Source organism: Alosa sapidissima, chromosome 8 (genome assembly GCF_018492685.1).
Source record: "Alosa sapidissima isolate fAloSap1 chromosome 8, fAloSap1.pri, whole genome shotgun sequence".
NCBI classification, from domain to species: Eukaryota; Metazoa; Chordata; class Actinopteri; order Clupeiformes; family Clupeidae; genus Alosa; species Alosa sapidissima.
Window position 1 is genome coordinate 11,601,029 of NC_055964.1, and position 18,986 is coordinate 11,620,014.

General features: G+C 43.1%; 1 protein-coding gene across 3 annotated transcripts in view; it reads right to left on the minus strand.

The window, feature by feature from the left end:
• Positions 1-1,467: 1,467 nt before the first annotated feature.
• The window catches only part of slc4a4a (solute carrier family 4 member 4a), a 58,927-nt gene continuing 41,408 nt past the window's right edge, over positions 1,468-18,986 (minus strand). For all 3 annotated transcript variants that reach the window (XM_042100929.1, XM_042100928.1, XM_042100927.1), the window contains 14 exons: positions 17,835-17,968; positions 17,006-17,277; positions 12,522-12,592; positions 11,175-11,360; positions 10,750-10,863; positions 9,467-9,628; positions 7,609-7,787; positions 6,964-7,036; positions 6,665-6,733; positions 5,623-5,796; positions 4,685-4,849; positions 3,814-3,901; positions 2,727-2,806; positions 1,468-1,917 (listed from right to left, as the gene is read on the minus strand). In XM_042100929.1, the coding sequence (XP_041956863.1) occupies positions 2,763-2,806; positions 3,814-3,901; positions 4,685-4,849; positions 5,623-5,796; positions 6,665-6,733; positions 6,964-7,036; positions 7,609-7,787; positions 9,467-9,628; positions 10,750-10,863; positions 11,175-11,360; positions 12,522-12,592; positions 17,006-17,277; positions 17,835-17,968 (1,731 nt within the window). In that variant the 3' untranslated portion in view covers positions 1,468-1,917; positions 2,727-2,762. The remainder of the gene's footprint in view (positions 1,918-2,726; positions 2,807-3,813; positions 3,902-4,684; positions 4,850-5,622; positions 5,797-6,664; positions 6,734-6,963; positions 7,037-7,608; positions 7,788-9,466; positions 9,629-10,749; positions 10,864-11,174; positions 11,361-12,521; positions 12,593-17,005; positions 17,278-17,834; positions 17,969-18,986) is intronic.

Genomic DNA, 18,986 nt, shown 5'->3' on the forward strand with positions numbered 1-18,986 from the left:
TTTAAACACACTAGAATTAATACTGTCATGGTTAAATATGCTAGAATTTATCTTCCATGCATTAATGCTGTAGATATCTTGATTAAATCAGCTATCCCCAAGAATATACCCCAAATATAAGTTAAAAATTCATTCATATACTTACAAGGTTAAAAGTTGATTTTGAAAAAAAAATACATCAGCTATTATAACAACATTTGTACAGAACTACTGATTTTTGAACGTCAGAAAAAAAGATCAAGAAAATATTGAAGTCATGGGAAAAAAGACATTTGAATGACCAAGATGGACGCACAGGACAAAATAAAACTCAAGGCTCAAAAACTTCAGGCCATCTGGCTTAACACATGCACACCTCTCCTCAGTGCCTTGTTCTTCACTTAAAACTTGCTCTTGTGGCTGATGTCAAACTAAAAAACATGTTTTCATTTTGTTTTCGTTTTGTAAAAAAAGGGATATTCTTTCAAACGAGTCTTTTGCAAGTGCTTAACAGCATGAAAAAACAAGAACCTGAAAATCTACACCATTATTATTATTTTTCCTACGGGTCGCTGTCCCATTCTATTAATGCACAATGTTGTGAGACGTTTGAGTTATGCCACGGAACAACTCGGTGTTCTTGCAGTTTGTGTTCATTTAAGCCACTTAGGTACATCATTGTTTGTGCAGTACAAGCAGTTCTAGTATTGTGAGTAAACATGACATTGTTCACTTTATCGTCTACAGAAGTCAAGTGTGCATATGGCCTACAGCATGTTTGCAATAATCAAGAGACACAAATGGGAATAAATGTCACTTTTGTGCAAAATGTATCATATTTAAATGACAAATCTCCACAGCCAAATCCTTTAAATATATAATTACCCCTCAGAAATTACCTAAGAAACATCAGGACCTTTCCTTGTTAAGGGACAAATCACCTGTTACAATATATTCCACTTGTGAGGCATTGGTAAGAGATATGAAACCAGCAGCAATGCCATACATTTCATTTAAAATATTAATTGATCTGTTAAAAGCACATTACCATTTCTGTCACAGGAATTTGTTCATTACTCAGTCAAACCTCCTCCACTGTTCCAGAGGTGCTCTACAGTATACATATAGAATATTAACATTATTACCATCCCATGCTTTTGTAAATATCAAAAGAAAACATTTATAATTAATTATTTTCTTTACAGAATGCCTGCCACCTAAAATAAGAGGTAGAGCTACAATATGTATATTTATATATGTATAGATATTATTTTTCCTCCAATAGGAAAAGACATAATTACAGTAGTTCCTCATATAAAAATGAGGGGAGAGGAATTGAAAAGAAGATATTGGATTGACAAGTCATGATGAAAAACATTATAAAAAGGTGAAGAATTGGACCGTGTTGTGAGCATCATAGGGACTCAGGTCATCTCTAGAAAACAGCAGAAATGAGCAAGCTGGATTTGCATAGTAGTTAGGAGTTACATACATCTGAGATGTAAAGACAAGTTTTCTCTCTCTCTCTCTCACACACACACACACACACACACACACACACACACACACACACACACACACACACGCACATCATTATTCCATCAGTGTATATCATTCCAAGTTCATTTGTTGTTTTCACTGAAAGGTAGTCAGCGAGGTTTGGTCCACTGGTGATCGGCATGGGTGTATCTACACAACGGCAGGAGTAGATGTTGTGGGGCTAAAGGGACATCTCCGAGCCCCTGATTTTCTCAAAGAGTCCGTCGTCATCCATAGTGTCACACACAGGGGTGTCTCCATGATGGCATGGGGGTAGGGGGGCAGGGGGGCAGGGGCTAAAGGGACGTCTCAGAGCCCCTGCTTTTCCAGAAGTATCCGTTGTCATCAGGGTCCATGTCTATTCTAATTTGAGGCACATTTAATGGAAGTCTTTCAGGACTGCGGAGCAGAGAAACAAAATAAGACGTTAGAAACAAAAGACACATTTCTGCAAAGAGCCCTGTCTAAAAGCTCTGTACTATCCATTTACAGTTTATTCAACGGAACTAGGCATGTGTCATTTCAATATAAGTATCTTGTATGTAAGGAAAAAGGAGATTTTTCTACCAAATGACATTATGGAAACTGTTTTATGATACGATTCTGCAGCAAAACCAAGTATTTGTAATGTCAGAAGGTATGATCCTTAAATAACAGTTGTTAATAAGCCACCTTTTCGTTGGTTTTGAAAATAATTCAACACTGATTTTCTCCAGAAGACTTCTTGTAACAGACTGAAATAGGGACATTAATGTTCAAAGCAGTTTGAGTGAGAGACTATGGCCTTCTGTCCAAGCACTACTCTGGGGATGGCTCAGAAATAGTCAACGCCTTCCTGTACACGTTGGTCTCTTTCTGTCCTTTGATCCCTCAAGGTAAGATTACAGATGTCTGATGAACACAACATAGGACAATTACCAGATGAAAAAGAGCTTCAAAGGGAACATTCCATATCTGGGGAACCTTTTGATGTAATCATTTTGATTCATTCACTACCCCTCCACTTGCATCACCTAAATGATCTTACCGCTGGGCCTTTGTCCAATATCATTTCTCTATCTCTCTGTGCTGTTTGACGAGACACTCATCCATCTGTGCAGGGATTGTATATAGCAGGCTGTAGTTTGCTGTGTAGGAATGTTTGTTATAACTGGAAGTGGCTGTATGTGCTGGGAGTGGGAACACAACGGCCATTTTTTTGGCAATACCTTGACATTGAGTTGGCCTGGTAGTAGTATTTCCTCTCAGCAGGAGGTGTGCCGATCAAGGAATGAAGTGGACTTTTCTCCTGTGGAACAGAAGCAGACACAGGACCTCAGATTATCCCACACATGAGCACACCTGTAGCCCCACACTCACAACACTCACATCCCAAATGAAGATCAGCTTCAGCAACATGCTCATTAAATGCACATTAAAAGACAGTGGCTTATGCCACTGCCTGGGCATGTCAACAGAGAATTAACAAGATCTATCAATTTATAGCACCAAATAATGTCAAATAATATGATTAAGTGCACAATAATAATGAAATATTATTTACAAAAATAGAATAGAAAAATATAAAAATTAATTGTATAGAATAGTGGTTATTTGACTATCCTAAGTGCACCTTATTAATTCTCAGTTGATGTGCTAATATGTACAAAGCAAAGAGAGAACTGGCTGTGATTACATTTGCATAAATGATAAGTAATCAATTATTAACAACTGCAGGCAGATGTTTCAATTTTACTTTCTGTTAGATAGAAGTATGGTATCTAACAGTTCTATTTTAATTTTCTAACAAGCATTTAATGCTTACTGTAACATATTACATGCATGTTACTTCAAAAGACAGAAGCATCAACAGTGATCCATTACAGTCTGGACCACAGACACAGACGAAGCCCATAAAAGCTAAGATGATGTTGAGACATTCGTCTCAGACATGGAAATGGAGAGAGAGAAAAAAAATGTTAGAGTTAAGGGATGCAGAAACCAGCCAAGCAAGATAAGAGTAGATGCCAAAAATAAAGAGGAAAAACAAATGAACAAAAGTGCTCCATCACTCCGTCATCCACTCATCACAAACTTAAAAAGGAGAGAGAGAGTGATTGAGTGAGTGAGGGAGAGAGAGAGAGAGGTCAGTTAGTGCCATGCTGAGAGAACAGAGCCAGCTGAAAAACAGAAGCGAGCAGACAGACAGTTTGCATTCCAAATGTCCCAGAGGCAGCGCCGCCAGACCCAGGAAGATGACAGAGGAGGGACACGCGAGCCCACTGAGAGCGGTGCCGGCCGGGTCTGTCTACTCACTGTCTTTATCACCTAAGAAGGGTTCCTGCTCCATCATGTCCATTGGGATTTTAATGCTGGGGACATTCTCATTGAAGGGGTAGTCAGACTGCACAAGAGGAAAACATGGTCATAAGATCTAAGGTCGCTTTGATGATAAAATAAAAGATAATATAATATGTATATAATGTTTGTAATAAATTATATGTATATAAAAACAATATAAAATATAAAAATTAGGTAATTAGGTATATTAGGTATATTAAATGATGATTGGCACTAGCTCCAATGTGAGACTGATTGGTTATTACATTGATACAGTCTGCTGTTTTGGAACTATGGGTAAGTATTAAGTACCAGGGAAAACTTTTAGGACTGTTATTTTTTCTGACTTAATGTGACTCCTGATTCAGTGTGACAGTTATGCTGGGTAATGCTGATCGCAGCGCTCTCTCTCCCTCTCCCTGAACTCTGCTGAGGAGAGCTGCTAAATAATGAGAAACAACCAGATGAAAAGATAGAGAGAGAGAGGCCCTGGAATGACACAATCACAGAGTGTGTGACTGCTAGTGCCAGGTAAAGCCAGAGGCAGCATTTCACTGTCATGATGGCACCTTAATTACAACCATGTTATATCCTGAGTAGAGGAATTTTAAGGGGACAAAACAGAATCCTACATTCCAACAGCATGGATCCTTCAGCATTGATTCAGGATCAATACAAAATCTACAGCATCTATATGCCTATCTGTACATACTGTAAATTCACGTGATCCTTTCATCAACAATATAACCTCTTGATCCTGTTCAGGAAATTTCAGCAAACTAATATGGTTCAATAGGCTTCAACATGCCAGAAAAATGAAGGAAATATTTGTTTTAGATGAACTTACATCCTCAACATCACTGTCTATGCTTCCCCTCTTTTTCTTCTTCTTCCTCTTCTCGTCCTCCTTCTTCTTCTTGTCTTTCTCAGGTATGACGTCGTCCAGGAAGCTGAGTTCATGTTGTAAGAAAAGATAGTCCATGGCTTTCCTCACAGCGACTAGGGCCAGAATCTGGAGGTAGACATGACAGGCACCCTTACACATAATCTCAGCATGATCTGTTTAGCCATGGCTACAGTCTAGAGCAGTGGTTCTCATATGGGGGTACGCGTACCCCTGGGGGTACGTGAAGGCACTCAAGGGGGTACGTGAGATTTTAAAATATACATATATTTAAAAGTAGAATCCATGCAATGTAAAAAAATACTTTAAAAACAATTATTTAATAAATATTTCAGTAAAATATAAGTTCATAAAATGGAGTCGTGGTTGAAGCGTAGCTGTAATTCTTGTGAAAACACGGAGGGACAAGTGGCAAAGAAGGCCAAACCAGAGCCGGCAAAATTCCGGCTGTATCTTGAAGAATATGTTTTATTGCTCTGTTTTAAGTCTTTTATTTCTCAACTAAAAATGCTTTGCGCTGGTTAGGGGGTACTTGGCTGAAAAAATATTTCACAGGGGGTACATCACTGAAAAAAGGTTGAGAACCACTGGTCTAGAGTACTGCTGACCAGTAAAATTAATTGATCTACACAGCATTCTTTCCTGGCAGTACGTACAGTATGAATATATTTCAAGATGTGGATGATAAGTACAAGATCATGCGGAAAGCCCAGCAGACTTATTATTGTATGTTAAAAGTACGTATCTGGCATCTGGATACTGTGTGGGGGTTTAGATGAATAACTCAACAGGCTTACAAATGTACACGCAAACAAACAATATCAAAATCACAAAAAAAGCCACTACATGCAACCTTAGCTGACTGCCATGTAACAACTTACCATGACGGGGAAGATGATGGCTGCCACAGTGGACTTAAGGATCCAGAGGGCAGCCAGGCAGAGCACCTGGAGGAAGGTAAAGAGGTGGACCTTGCGCAGCGGCACGTGACGCAGGTAGACAAGGTCCGGCTGGTGTTTGGCTGGCATGAGGAGCAGCTTCAGACGGTCCATGAACTAAACAACAACACGGACAGAAGACAGGACTTCAGAAACATAGGTTGTCATATTATTTTATTTATTTTTTTTTAAAAGTATATTTTCTTGGGCTTTTATGCCTTTAATGCGATAGGACAGTGGAAAACGACAGGAAGCGAGTGGGAGAGAGTCAGGGAGGTATCCGGAAAGGACCACGGGGCGGGAATCGAACCCGGCCGGGGCCAAGGGTTGTGATATTTTATAGAGAATGGCTTCTCCAAACACAGCAGTTGAACGTTTCCGAGGATGGACTGTATATTCAAATGTGGCATTTGAGACATCTGCATAGCCTGTTTACTTTCTTTTCTCCTTTTCCTGAAACTTGTGGTTGATAAAGTACTGATTTGCATTTCTGTTGTCAAAGGAACTTATCAAAGGACAAGTTTCAGATATCATATTTTCACTGTTCCTGGTCACAAACAGTTTGCTAAAGACGGATGACCACAGCCTGGCCACACCCCAGGTGGAAAAGCTTTATGGGCCGTCAAAGCTTCTTTGAGCTGATCTGGAATCAGATCAAAGCTGTAAGACAACAACAAGAGGATTTGACCAGGTGGAGAATCAGTTGGTGTCGAGTGTCTTCACTGAGAAAGGTATTTTCCTTTCTCTTTTTTTCCATCACTATCCTCACTGCTTTTTCCCACAGGCAAGCAGATTTGTAGGGAAGAGGGAGTGTTTGGGGACAGAACGCCGAGTCCTTGTTCTCTTGCCGTAACCAGAGAGCAGGGTGATGCCTGTGTGTGTGCGTGTGTGTGTGTGTGTGTGTGTGTGTGTGTGTGTGTGTGTGTGTGCGTGTGCGCGTGCGCACGTGTGTGGGGTGACGGTTCGTCGGAAACAAAAGACCCACCTGTACTCCGTTGAGAGAAGCCACACCCATGTAGAGGAAGACTCCGTACAGCACAGGCATGGGGATGAACTGCAGGCCACCGACAAAGAACAAAGCAGCCATGAACAACAACTCCCAAACAAGTCTCCTTCAAATTAAAAAAGTAGATACCTATTATAACTATTTATAAATATAAAAAAAATCTCTGATGTGACATGAGAGGAGCAACATTTGCCTGAATGTAACAGATTCGCAAGTTACTGTTTCAGTTTATATCTGAAAGACAAACTAGCATGAGAGCAGACTGAAGCGGTCATTACCTTGAGGATAGGGGACATCAAAACGGAGAGGCCAGTGAGGATGAAGACACACACGCCGGTGACACGCTGCTCCCTATTACACAAAAACAAACACTTTGTAGACTTCGCAGTTTCACACACAGATGCATAGTGAGCACTTTCCAGTAAACCAGCCAGGAGCTTCAATGCAGTAGGCCTACACATGATTAGTGGATTTGCGTTTCTCCTCTAACATCTCAGCCATGTGGCCCCATCACTATGTGTGAGGGCCGAAAGGAGTTTTGAGAAAACTGCCAGCGCTCCGAATATTTGTGTTGATCCAGCTTACAGCTGCATCAATACGGGGCCACCTGCTGCTAACCAAACAAGCCGTGTTTGGAGCACAAACCTCCCAGTGTGCCATCTACACACGGCACGGCCAACCACCGGCAAAATACTGGGGCACATACCCATGTTTTGATATGGAAGAAAAAATATACAGCATGAAGCCCTCCTTCGAATGGGGCATTTGTGCCAATGCTATGCTGGAAGAGACTAGCATATGTGAGCTGTATGAGAGGTTTTTTTTTTGTTGTTGGGCCCTACATCAGTAGCCTGCTCAGTCAGCTTTTTCGCTGTACGATGAGTGGGCCTGTGAACCGAGCTACCACGCTACCACTCCATTACCTGACTCCCAGGAACTTGGGCTGCTCTCCAGGGGCCGAGGTCTCCGTCTCCATCTTCAAGCTGTCGATGTGGGCGATGGAGATAACAGTGGCAGCCACGTACCAGGGCAGACCCATGAAGGAGCACACTATCATGAGTACGGCCACCCAGAACAGGTCCAGGTGATAGCCCGCTCCTTTCTGTACAGAGGAAGGAGGTCTATGTTTGAGTGGAACATCACTTTTACAGACATTCATAACAGATTTGTATTAAATTACATAACATGCTCAGATGATTAACTGCATGTGAAAGGCTTGAAGAAGCCAGCATGCATTAAAAGTGCACTCATATAGGTTTATTTTACATTCACGATTTACATTCATGAACACCTAAGATACATTACAATGCTTGTGTGTTATAGCTTATTATATAAAGTATACTATACTTTCCATCTTGGAAGTCATGTTGTTATGCATGTACTTCATTTATAAGACATTATGCCATTCTCTATTAATAATAATAATTAATTCATACTGAAAGTATCTGGTGGATATATGATTGTACTAAGTAAATAAGTAAATGTAGGTTATCTGTCTTTATTTTTAACTCAAATAAAAATCTAAAACAAGATTTCTCTCGGATGTAATGTTGTTATGCATGTACTGTACTTAATTTATAAGACGTTATGCCATATGACTGCCTTATAACCCTTTCTCTATTAATAATAATAATTAATTCATACTGAAGGTATCTGGTGGATAAATGATTGTAGTAAGCAGTATTACCAATATAGGTAATCTGTCTTGACACATATCTCATAACTCAAATAAATCTAATCTAAAACAAGATTTCTATGTGTTTTCTGTGTGCTGATTGACCGACTGGATGTTATTTAGGTCTACAGACACTGCCATTGTCCAAGATTATTCTTAGCCTTTCATCCCTGAGGGACAGTGACAGGGTCAGTTCTGTCTCGCCTGTCTGTGCGAGCTCATTGTGTTTTCCCTACACGGCCCATTGATACTAGGACCACATCAAGAGAAATAGCTAAAGCACATGGGCGGATGAGTCTCCTGAAGGCGCCCTAAAGCCAGATTTATTGGGACGTATTCCTCATGACCATGGCATTGGAAAAACTGAATGGCCAAGAGGAGGGGGAGAGTGAGCACATATTTGCGGTGGCTGTGACATCTTAAACTTCTTCCTGACCGTGTGCACTTCCTCTCGTCAGTTCTCTGCTCCACTGCTGCTGCTGGTGTTAGTGTGTTACTGACATCTTAAAATGGACGTGCGAATTGATATGCTCTATTTCTCATGACATCAAAAAAAAAAAAAGTGCTGAAACCATAAAATGTGACTCAGTCATCCTACTGTTCAACACGCTGTTTCATCACAGCCAGCAGTCCATGACTTTCACCCATGTGATGTAATAAAACACAGTGTGATACAATGAAAAGCTATTTCTGTTTTTAAGCCGGCAGCTTTAGTCACTTCCTGCTGGCTGTGAGGTAAATAGCCCCTTTTTTCCCCCTCCCTCCCTCTCTCTCTCTGTCTCTCCCTCTCTCCCCCCCGCCCCTCTCTATCTCCCTCTCTCTCTCTCTCTTCTCTGGGACACAGACTGTCTATAAATATCCATTTCGCCTGGTGAGGAGAGTGCAGCCCTCTCCCCGCAGGCCGTCGTGTCTTTCCTGTGCCCCCTGAGTGCTTCTAACAGAGCATCGCTAAAGCATCCGGGGCATCAGTGCCAAGCGCTGTGCCAGCCCCACGCTGGCAGCACCATACTACACACACACGGCACCACCTCTTCCTACCCCATTTATCCCCTCTCTGCCTGCCTTGCGGTGCGGTGCGATGCAGTGCGATGCGTTGCGATGCCCACCTTCAGCTTATGCTCCTTGCGGTTGACGATGACGGCGGTGATCTGCTGGTCCATGAAGAGGAGGATGGTAACGAGAAGGGCAGGTAGAGCCGACGCCAGGTACACCCACCAGGGGTTGCCCCCGAATGGAGGCACGAACCAGCCACGGTTGGGACTCGTGGGCTGCAGGGGGAGGATTGGCAGAGTGAAAGAGAAGGGGGGGAGGGATTAAACAGTGGGAAGAGGAAGAGCTTGTGCAAACACACACACACACACACACACACACACACACACACACAAACACAAACACACCCACACACACACACATACATACACACACGCGCGCATGTGCACACACACACACACACACACAAACACACCCACACACACACACACACACACACACACACACACACACACACACACACACACACACACACACGCACAAACACACCCACACACACACACACACACACACACACACACACACAAACACACCCACACACACACACACACAAACACACACACACAAACACACCCACACACACACACACACACACACATACATACACACACGCGCGCATGTGCACACACACACACACACACACAAACAGATACACACACACACGCACACACACACACACACACACAAACACACCCACACAAACACACAGACACACACACATGCACGCGCACACATACATACACACACACGCGCATGTGCACACACACACACAAACAGATACACACACACACGCACACACACATACTTACACACACACACACACACACACTCCCATTAATGGACACACAGAAAGACACATCCTAACTAATCGAGAGACGGTACTGTTGCATACACATCCTATAGAGATAAGCAATATCTACGGTTCTGAAAGTTCTCTTATGTTTAACTATTGTAAAAGTGTCTCCTAAATCACATCATGCAAAAACATGAATAGATTGACCAATCAAAATGTGAGACGGAGTTAGAACTCTGATAAATAATCAGCACATACCGTAGCAATAATATGTCAGTGTCCAATTTGACCAATGCTCACTGCCAATGTCCAACTACCAAAACTATGGCTTGTGAAATACACAGGCTACTGGAGAGTGGCCTCAGAAAATTGCAGCCACAGTTCTCTATTATTGATGAGTTCATGAAACATTGAGAGTAGTGAATCAAGTAGACTTTCAAACCAAAATGGAAGAGGAATCAACTATGTAAATGCAGGGTTGGGGTGTGTGTGTGTGTGTGGGGGGGGGGGGGGGGTGGGGGGGGCTGCTGGAGGATGGAGGCTTACCTTGAATTCAGTAGGCACAATGAGCTTGGGCGTGCCTACTCCCACCAGTGCGTCCACACCACAGAAGATCAGGATGGCCAGGATGATGGCAAAGTCACTAATCAGCTTCCTCACCTGACGGGGGCATTTAGGTCATTGGCAAATGTGTATGGTACTTACAACATTGAAGTCTAAATAGCATGTTGTGATTAGATGGATGGGTAAAGTAGACATATACATTCTGTGTGTGTAGTTGATCTTTAATTAATGTACTTAATTAATGAACTTAATGTAAACAACTATACATGGTAACGAAGCTTGACTCTTGAACTATTTATCCAAAAAGCCATCGGGACTCATAGCACACTAACCCCTACAAGACAATGAAGTTTGACTCTTAAAACTATTTAACTGATGAACCAGCGAGGCTCAAGGCCGGGACTCACCGTGGTGGGGAAGAAGGGGCTGAACTTGAATTTCTTGAGCCCCATGGAGCAGGTGTAGGTGCCGAAGAAGAGGATGAAGGACATGAGTGTGATGTCCGGCACAAATTGGCACGCCTTGCCCACCAGCTCACCCTTGTACTCTAGACACTGGGAGCGCGTCAGGGATGACCACGTGGCGTTCATGGGCTAGGGGAGAGAGGGACGCATTCATGCACGCACAAAACACATGCACGCACGCACACACACACACACACACACACACACACACGTTCAGTGACAAACATCCTGCAGTCCACACTCCATAATTGTGGAGTAAATACAATATCAAAAACAGCAGACAGCCTGTCTGAGCATCAGATCCAATTAAATGATGTGAACATTTAAGGGGCTTAAAGCAGCCCTAAAAAGGTTTTTTACCTTAAAATAACATTTCCAAAATCATTTTGATGGCACATAAACTCTTAATAGGGCCAACTGCACTTCTGCCACACTTCATATCATTTGTAATATAAGTTGCTGCCTCTCCCGCCCCACAAGGAAATCGAATTAGAAAAGAGCTGCTATGCTATAGACTGTAGAGTACAACTACTGTAGATTGGCTACTTACAAGAATTCAGAGCTCTCTTTTTACAGACTGATGTCTGTGCATTCCCTCTATATTGTATCTGAGTTATAAAGACACACTTATTATATTACAGTAATGAGTTCATTTATCATTGCGCTTCTCAACTGTAGGGGGCCCCTGAGAGCAAATCTTCTTTAGTGCTGATTTAAGGAACTATACCTTTAATCGGTCAATTTCAGACACTTAATGCTGCAGATGCCCTCTTTATTGATCATTTGTTCACATTCTGAGCCACAGCAGTGAACTCCGACCCATCTACCACGCTGGACTCCAGGCAGCACCCGCACTTCTTTTCAGGAAAAATGGCCAAGACGCTGGCATGGGATTGTGTTTGGGCATTACGTTTCAGCGAACCTGAACTGAAGATGGGACAAGGCTGAAGATGAATGGGCCCATTGTTGCGGTGACCTTTTTCTAGTCAGTCGGCTCGGTGCGTTATTTTCTGTGGACAAACCCCTGGCATCGCTGGGGTTTTAGTGGTGGTGCCCAGAGGGCAAGGGAACAGGGATGGGCCTCAGACAAAACAACCTGTGCGCGGGAGACTAATGTTTCACTGACAAAAAGGGCAGCAACGTTGTTCTGTTTGAGTACCGAACTGATACGGCGCGCCTAGCTGAACAAGAGGGCTGTCTTCAAAATTAATTCACAGTTAAAGGTTTCACAGGCATAAAAAAAGTTCTTATCTGTTTTATCACGTGATTTTTGTGGGCTAGGACACCTACCATGTCGGTGATGTTGTAGAAAAACAGATCGTTTCCATCCATTGTTTCCGGCACTAGTCCTGAGCTGTTATCTAAAACAACACACAAACACACACACACACACACGACTCATTTGAAATCATGATGCAGTCTTACCACATGCTTTATTTTTACCATGACTCATAATTAGTAGAGCTTTAAACTAGTGTCCCTGACCCCCCCCCCAGCTTATTTCCATCCAGCTTTGGAGAAAATGATCCCATTAAGGTAGCCCATCTCATGCTGTGACGATACCTGTGAGTGTATATCCTGGAGTGTCTGACTGTCTGTGTGCTTGTGTGTGTGTGTGTGTGTTGCATGTCTCTTGGCACGAGAGATAGCCCAGAGCTCTTCAAGCCTATCGACCTGATGACTTCCTCTACCGGGCAGTAATCCCTAAAGAGCATTATGATGGTGGTGGGTGGTGGGGTGGGGTGGGGTGTGGTGCAGATGGGGTGACGGGGACTAATTTGCCCCCAACAGTCTCCATCTGCGCCACACTCACCAGTGGCTAAGGGGCAGTCGTGGGGGTTCACATGGTCGGGGGGCAATGGGGACCGTCATGCCAGGATGGTTTGTGTGTGCTGGTGAAAGGTCTCTCATTCTCTGCCTATAGCCCACAGCATTGATATAATCCTACACACAACATAGGATGCCTTGTCCCCTAAACACACACACCACACCTTGCAACCCCCCCCCCCCCACCCTATACACACACACACACACACACACACACACACACACACACACACACACACACACACACTCACCCACCCACTCACCCACACCGATCATCTCTGCTGCCTGCCTTCCTCACTTCCTCAGGTCCTGCTAAGTCACCTTATCCCCCTGCACTAACACAGAGCCCTAGGAGGGCACCCCTCAAGGCTGCGTGTGTGTGTGTGTTTGTGTGTGTGTGTGTGTGTGTGTGTGTGTGTGTGTGTGTGTTTGTGTGTGTGTGTGTGTGTATGTGTGTGTGCATGTGTGGTGGGGGCAGGTGAACACAGTCAGGCAGAGTTGCAAGGGAAACATACCCATGGTGATAAGAACACATAATTAAAAACATCCCATCTGAGTCTCATATCCTGCCTCCTCTTTCTAGAGATGCTAAGTCTGCCATGGCAACAAGAGTGTTGAGAGGGATGGACTCCATAAGAGGGGCACTACACTAATGTCATGTACTGTATAATGTAGAACATGTATAATACATAATGTATATAATGCAATATAATGTTAAAGGGACACCAGGCAAGTCTGATGCTTTTTCTCTACAAAACTCCTCCTCGCTCAGTCTGAAACTCTTTTCCTTTTCTTTGCATCTTCCGTCAAGGGTTTTCGCTGCTTCTTCGCTGGCTCTGCCATTATACACACGTTTGCAACAATCTGTAGCGTTTTGTTAGCCTGCCTCTGTGCTGTAAACTGATCCTGCTTCGGTCGGCGGATAGGAAACACCGAACTTGCAAGTGGGATATTCTTCCTACAGGCAGTAGGGGTGGGCGAGAGAGCCTTTATTCGCCCCGTAATGAGTCATTTAACCATATACCGACTTACGAAGATGATTAATTAACACGAAAATGTTGACTGCTGTCCCTTTAACCAACAATGTTCCTACATGGTGTTCTCTATGATACTGATCTACAATAAATCTGCTGTTTCATAGTACAACTCCCCTCTGGACCTTTTGAGGATTTCCCTGGAAGCAACGTGATGTAGCAAGTGCTTCATTCCTATTCTCGCCCCCATAAGTCTATCCCAACCACTGCCACATTTAGTTTAATCTTATCTTAACTCTCCTGCACACTCAGACGCGTTCTCAATTAAATGGAGTAGCATAGGGCCTATGTTCAAGTTGCATCTTTATAGAGAAGACCCGAAAAGTATCATCTTTATGTAACATGCTGTTGGTGCATGTTGACATTGTATACTTTCCCTAACAAGAGTGAAAAACAGTTTGCAGTACAGCTACTATTTATTGGCTAAATGTTGGTCCCTCCTCTGTCTCTTGGTGCCCTACGCACAGTGCGTGATGCGTGTGGTGGTGGTGATAACTGATCCGGCTACCTTTTTAAAACTGAAATTTTTCGCCTACAGTACAAGCTCCTCACATTCCATCTTCAGCTAACTCCATAGACAATAAAATAAACGATCTTGCTGCTTCAGGTTTTGCGGCCTCCGTTACATGACATCAGACCCCCACAAAGGAAATAGGTAAACACAATGCATTAATTGTGTTAATATTTCGTAATGCATTATGCATTTGTGTTATGTACATGTGTTAGGTACTTTTTACTTTACTTTACTGGCTAACTCCCTCCTCTTTCAGTCTATGCTCCCTGCTCTGGCTCCGTTCGCTCTTCTAATTCCTTGTGTTTTCTGGTAGACGCTCCGTTCGTTTCCATGGTCTCTCGCGCTGGTTTCACTGCAAACTGCGTGCAGCCGACGTAGCATTACGGCACAGTGGTCATGGGAAAATGTAGGAAGTAGGCCTACTCCGGGGGGATATATGACCGAAAACTTATGTATCATGCATGTAATGCCTCATGCATCACCGGCCAAACTGGCTAGTAAGTTTTTATTAACACCCGGCGGGTGGCGGGTGTTAATTTAGAACCCTGGACATTATATAGCAAGGAGGCATATTGGCATAGCATAAAATGCCCTGATGTTATAGTAGCAGGTTAAATAGAAGGACTGTTTGTGAGTCCTGTGCAGCTGATGTGGTGAATGCACCAAAACCTGGGGCCACTCTGGGCTGTGTTTTTGTCATCTGAGATTTGATGGATCCTGGCTTGTTGTGAGCACATGCTGACAAAGGGTCGGGTATGTCCGCAACCAAATGTGCTGCGGCTGCACACACACACACACACACACAAGGACAGAACTTGTCCGAGGAAAGAGATTGTCACTCGGCTCTTTGCCTGGAGTCTGTCCTCCTGTTTCATGGTGCAGAGGCCAAAGAGGACAAAGGGGAAACCACAGAGGAGGGATTCTGCTCTAACAAAGCAATACCATGCCATACTCTAACCATACCATAATGACCGCACCATACCATACTATACCATAGTAACAATACCATACCATACAATATCATACAAAAACCATACCACACTCTAACCATACCATAAGGACCGCACCATACCATAATATACCATAGTAACCATACCATACCATATCATACCATACCATACTATACTATACCTGATCATAAACCATACAATACCATAGTATAACCATACCATAGTATAACCATACCATAACACACCATACAATACCATAATATAACCATACCATACCATAGTACCTTCCATATCATACCATACCATCCATAACATACTCTTAATGATGGAAACTTGATGAGTGGGAATAAGAGGGTTTCTATCAAAAACAACAAAAAGCTCCAACATTAACTCTTCTACTCTGCAGTGAAAAGTTTTTGCCCATGTCCAGAAAACCTGTTTACAGAGGAAGGGTGCAAATGGGGATGAGAAAGTATTCTTAACATAGGCCCCTGTACTCTAGGGTCAGAGCCTCCATGAAGTATTAACATTTAATGTGGACCAGATGAATTATTGACCAGCTGTAAAACTGAATGTCACAAAGCCTTCCACATGTCAGCCAGAATGTGACATCTAAAACAAACCTGACAGGTTTAATAATATCTGCAGATATTATTTACAAAACAAAATTACATTTTGCTCAACGCTGCAAACAGAAGGCAGAACCAAATTCAGCTTGTTCTCTGAAAACAAAAAAAAACGTACTGACCGCCCAATGTGATAACATGACCTTCAAACATCACCACAGCCTCCTCTTCATCACCTATATTTAGAGCCAATAATGGACACCCCCAGGGGGGCGGACACCAACACAATTCACTTTTAATGTCAGCAGACAGCAGCAGAAGCCCCTACACACTCCATATCTGCATCATCCATCCTCATCATTCCTCGACATCCGCAATGTATTGGGGCGAAGGTTTCAGTGCAATTACATGACTTGGATAGTCAAGCTAATGTTTGCATAGAACTTAGCCTTTTTAAAGCATTCATGTCCGATCATGGTGTGATGCATTTCATGTGTCATTGCATCTGCAGCACCGGTTGAAGTGGCAGGGAGACATCTCACACTGTGTGCTTCAGTGAGCACGGCAGGGTCATCATTCCCCCCCTCATCCATTCCCCCCCCCCCCCACCCACCCACACCCACTGTCCGTTCTGCCAGCTCGGCAACTTTCTGTTGACCACAGAAGGTCCAGGGTACAGTATGTAAGGTAGGTTAAGCCATGCATGAGAGATACAGTGCACACACACAGACACACACAAACACAAACACACACACACACACACACAAATGTGTGTAATGTAACATGGTACCAAACCAAAATAAGACTTCAACACTTTGCATGAATATCAAATGACAGCGTGACAAAAAAAAAAAAAAAAAAGCACACAGGTGCTCTGGCTCACCTATAGTGGGCGCCATACACATGCAGTCGTACTGAGTGACCAGGTCCATCCTGTAGCTGGCGTCAATGGGGTAGTGGTGGGCCAGCTTCAGCATCTTCTTGAAGGCGTCATAGATGAAGATGAAGCTGATGAGCGAGGAGAAGCCCTCCTCGGTGAAGCGGGTGAAGTATTGCACCAGGAAGCTGGCGTCCGTCGCCACCAGGACCAGGCAGAAGAAGGCCGACCACAAGCCGATCCACAGCCGGAACTCCAGATAGTCAAACTCATTATCCCTGTGCAAGGGAAAGGAGTACAAATACCTTTAATACAGTTGAATACATAAATACAGTGTCTATACAGTGTTGCTATATGTAAATATTATTTTTATATATTTAATTCCATTTATATATTTAATGTCCATATCCTTTATCTAATGGCTTCATTCAGGACATCAATATTTATCAATAATTTATAATGAAGACGTTGCAAAATAATAACAGCTAAGGTGTATAGTAAAGCAGAGTACAACTAATAATAGATAAGCGGATATGTCCAGGTAAGCAGAGATAAAAATTGCATTTACATGTATATGTAAATTAAAATGTATGCAAATTACATTTACATGTATTTATATAGCAGATTCTTTTATCCTAAGTGACTTACAGAAAGAGAATAACATTCAAGCTACAGTGCTGAGGAGACCTTAGCTAGGGATTACTACTGCGTCTATCAGTACTAGTACTAGAGGATAAGAGTTATAAGCACTAGTCAAAGAGGAGACAGTGGTAGAAGAAGGAGGTAGAGGAGGGAAGAGGGAGACATAAAGACAAACTGGTGAGCAGAGTCGGACCTGCTGAAATTGAAGAGCAGCCTCTCGAAGACCAGCACGGGGCCAGTACTACTGAGGATGGTGAGGGGTTGACCGGCCAGCAGGCAGAAGACCGCTCCAGAGACCGCGGTGCCCAGGAAGCTCTCCAGCACGCCCTGCCAAACAAGACCCATCATCCCACGCGTGAGCAAGCCATACACACACATACACATGAGCATGTGTATTGTATAGTATACACACACAACAGACATGTGTAAGCAAGCCATATACACACATACATACATACATACACATGCACACAAGGATGTAGTGGAGACTAAACAAAAGTAAAACACAGTTTATCCACCTCTGGAATTTTCAGAAATAGAGTTTATCCACCTCTTATTAGAGTTTATCCACCTCTCAAGAGAATTCATAGTTTACCCACCTCTTATTTTACCAATACACCCTGTATAGTACACACACAACAGACACATGATATAGATAGAAAACAAGACATAAAGACATACAGTAGATATTGTGTACTACAGTATACAGTACAGTATCGTAAAAGCACCAACTACTGCCCCTTTCTTTCAAAAATTCTAAAACTCTAAATCTAAATAGTTTTTTAATACTTCAAAATAACATTTGATAAATGAACCTTACATTTTTCAGTAGCCATAGGAGTGTAGATTTGAACCAAATCTGGTTTGGTTCTTATCGGGGTTTTCACTGTCTGATATTTCCGATTTCGTTTACCACACTCGGAGTTTAGTGCTGGGCTGGTGGGTGCCTATTTCCGCCTTTTCACACGGCACATGAATGGTTAGACCGAGAATTCTCATTGCAAATCAAAATTCCACTGGACCGCCAAGCGGATTTTTCTTCGAGTCACGGTAAAATGTCATTTTTGGTACATAGCTAATTTACACTTATGGTGTGGGTGCTTGCGTTTCTTTAGGAATCCGCCGTCTTGGTTTGTATAGAAATGGATATTAAGTGACACATACACGTAAGAGAGTGGAAATAGGGGACGGGCTGTAATAGGTGGCGTTCCTATACAGTATATGCAGTGTACACTACGTTGTATTCAGCAGTAAAGCTACCCCATCCCACCCCTTGCCCTCCCTTCTCTCTCTCTTTACCAGCAGGCAGTCACCAGCAGGGGAGACCACGCAGCAGGGGCAGGTG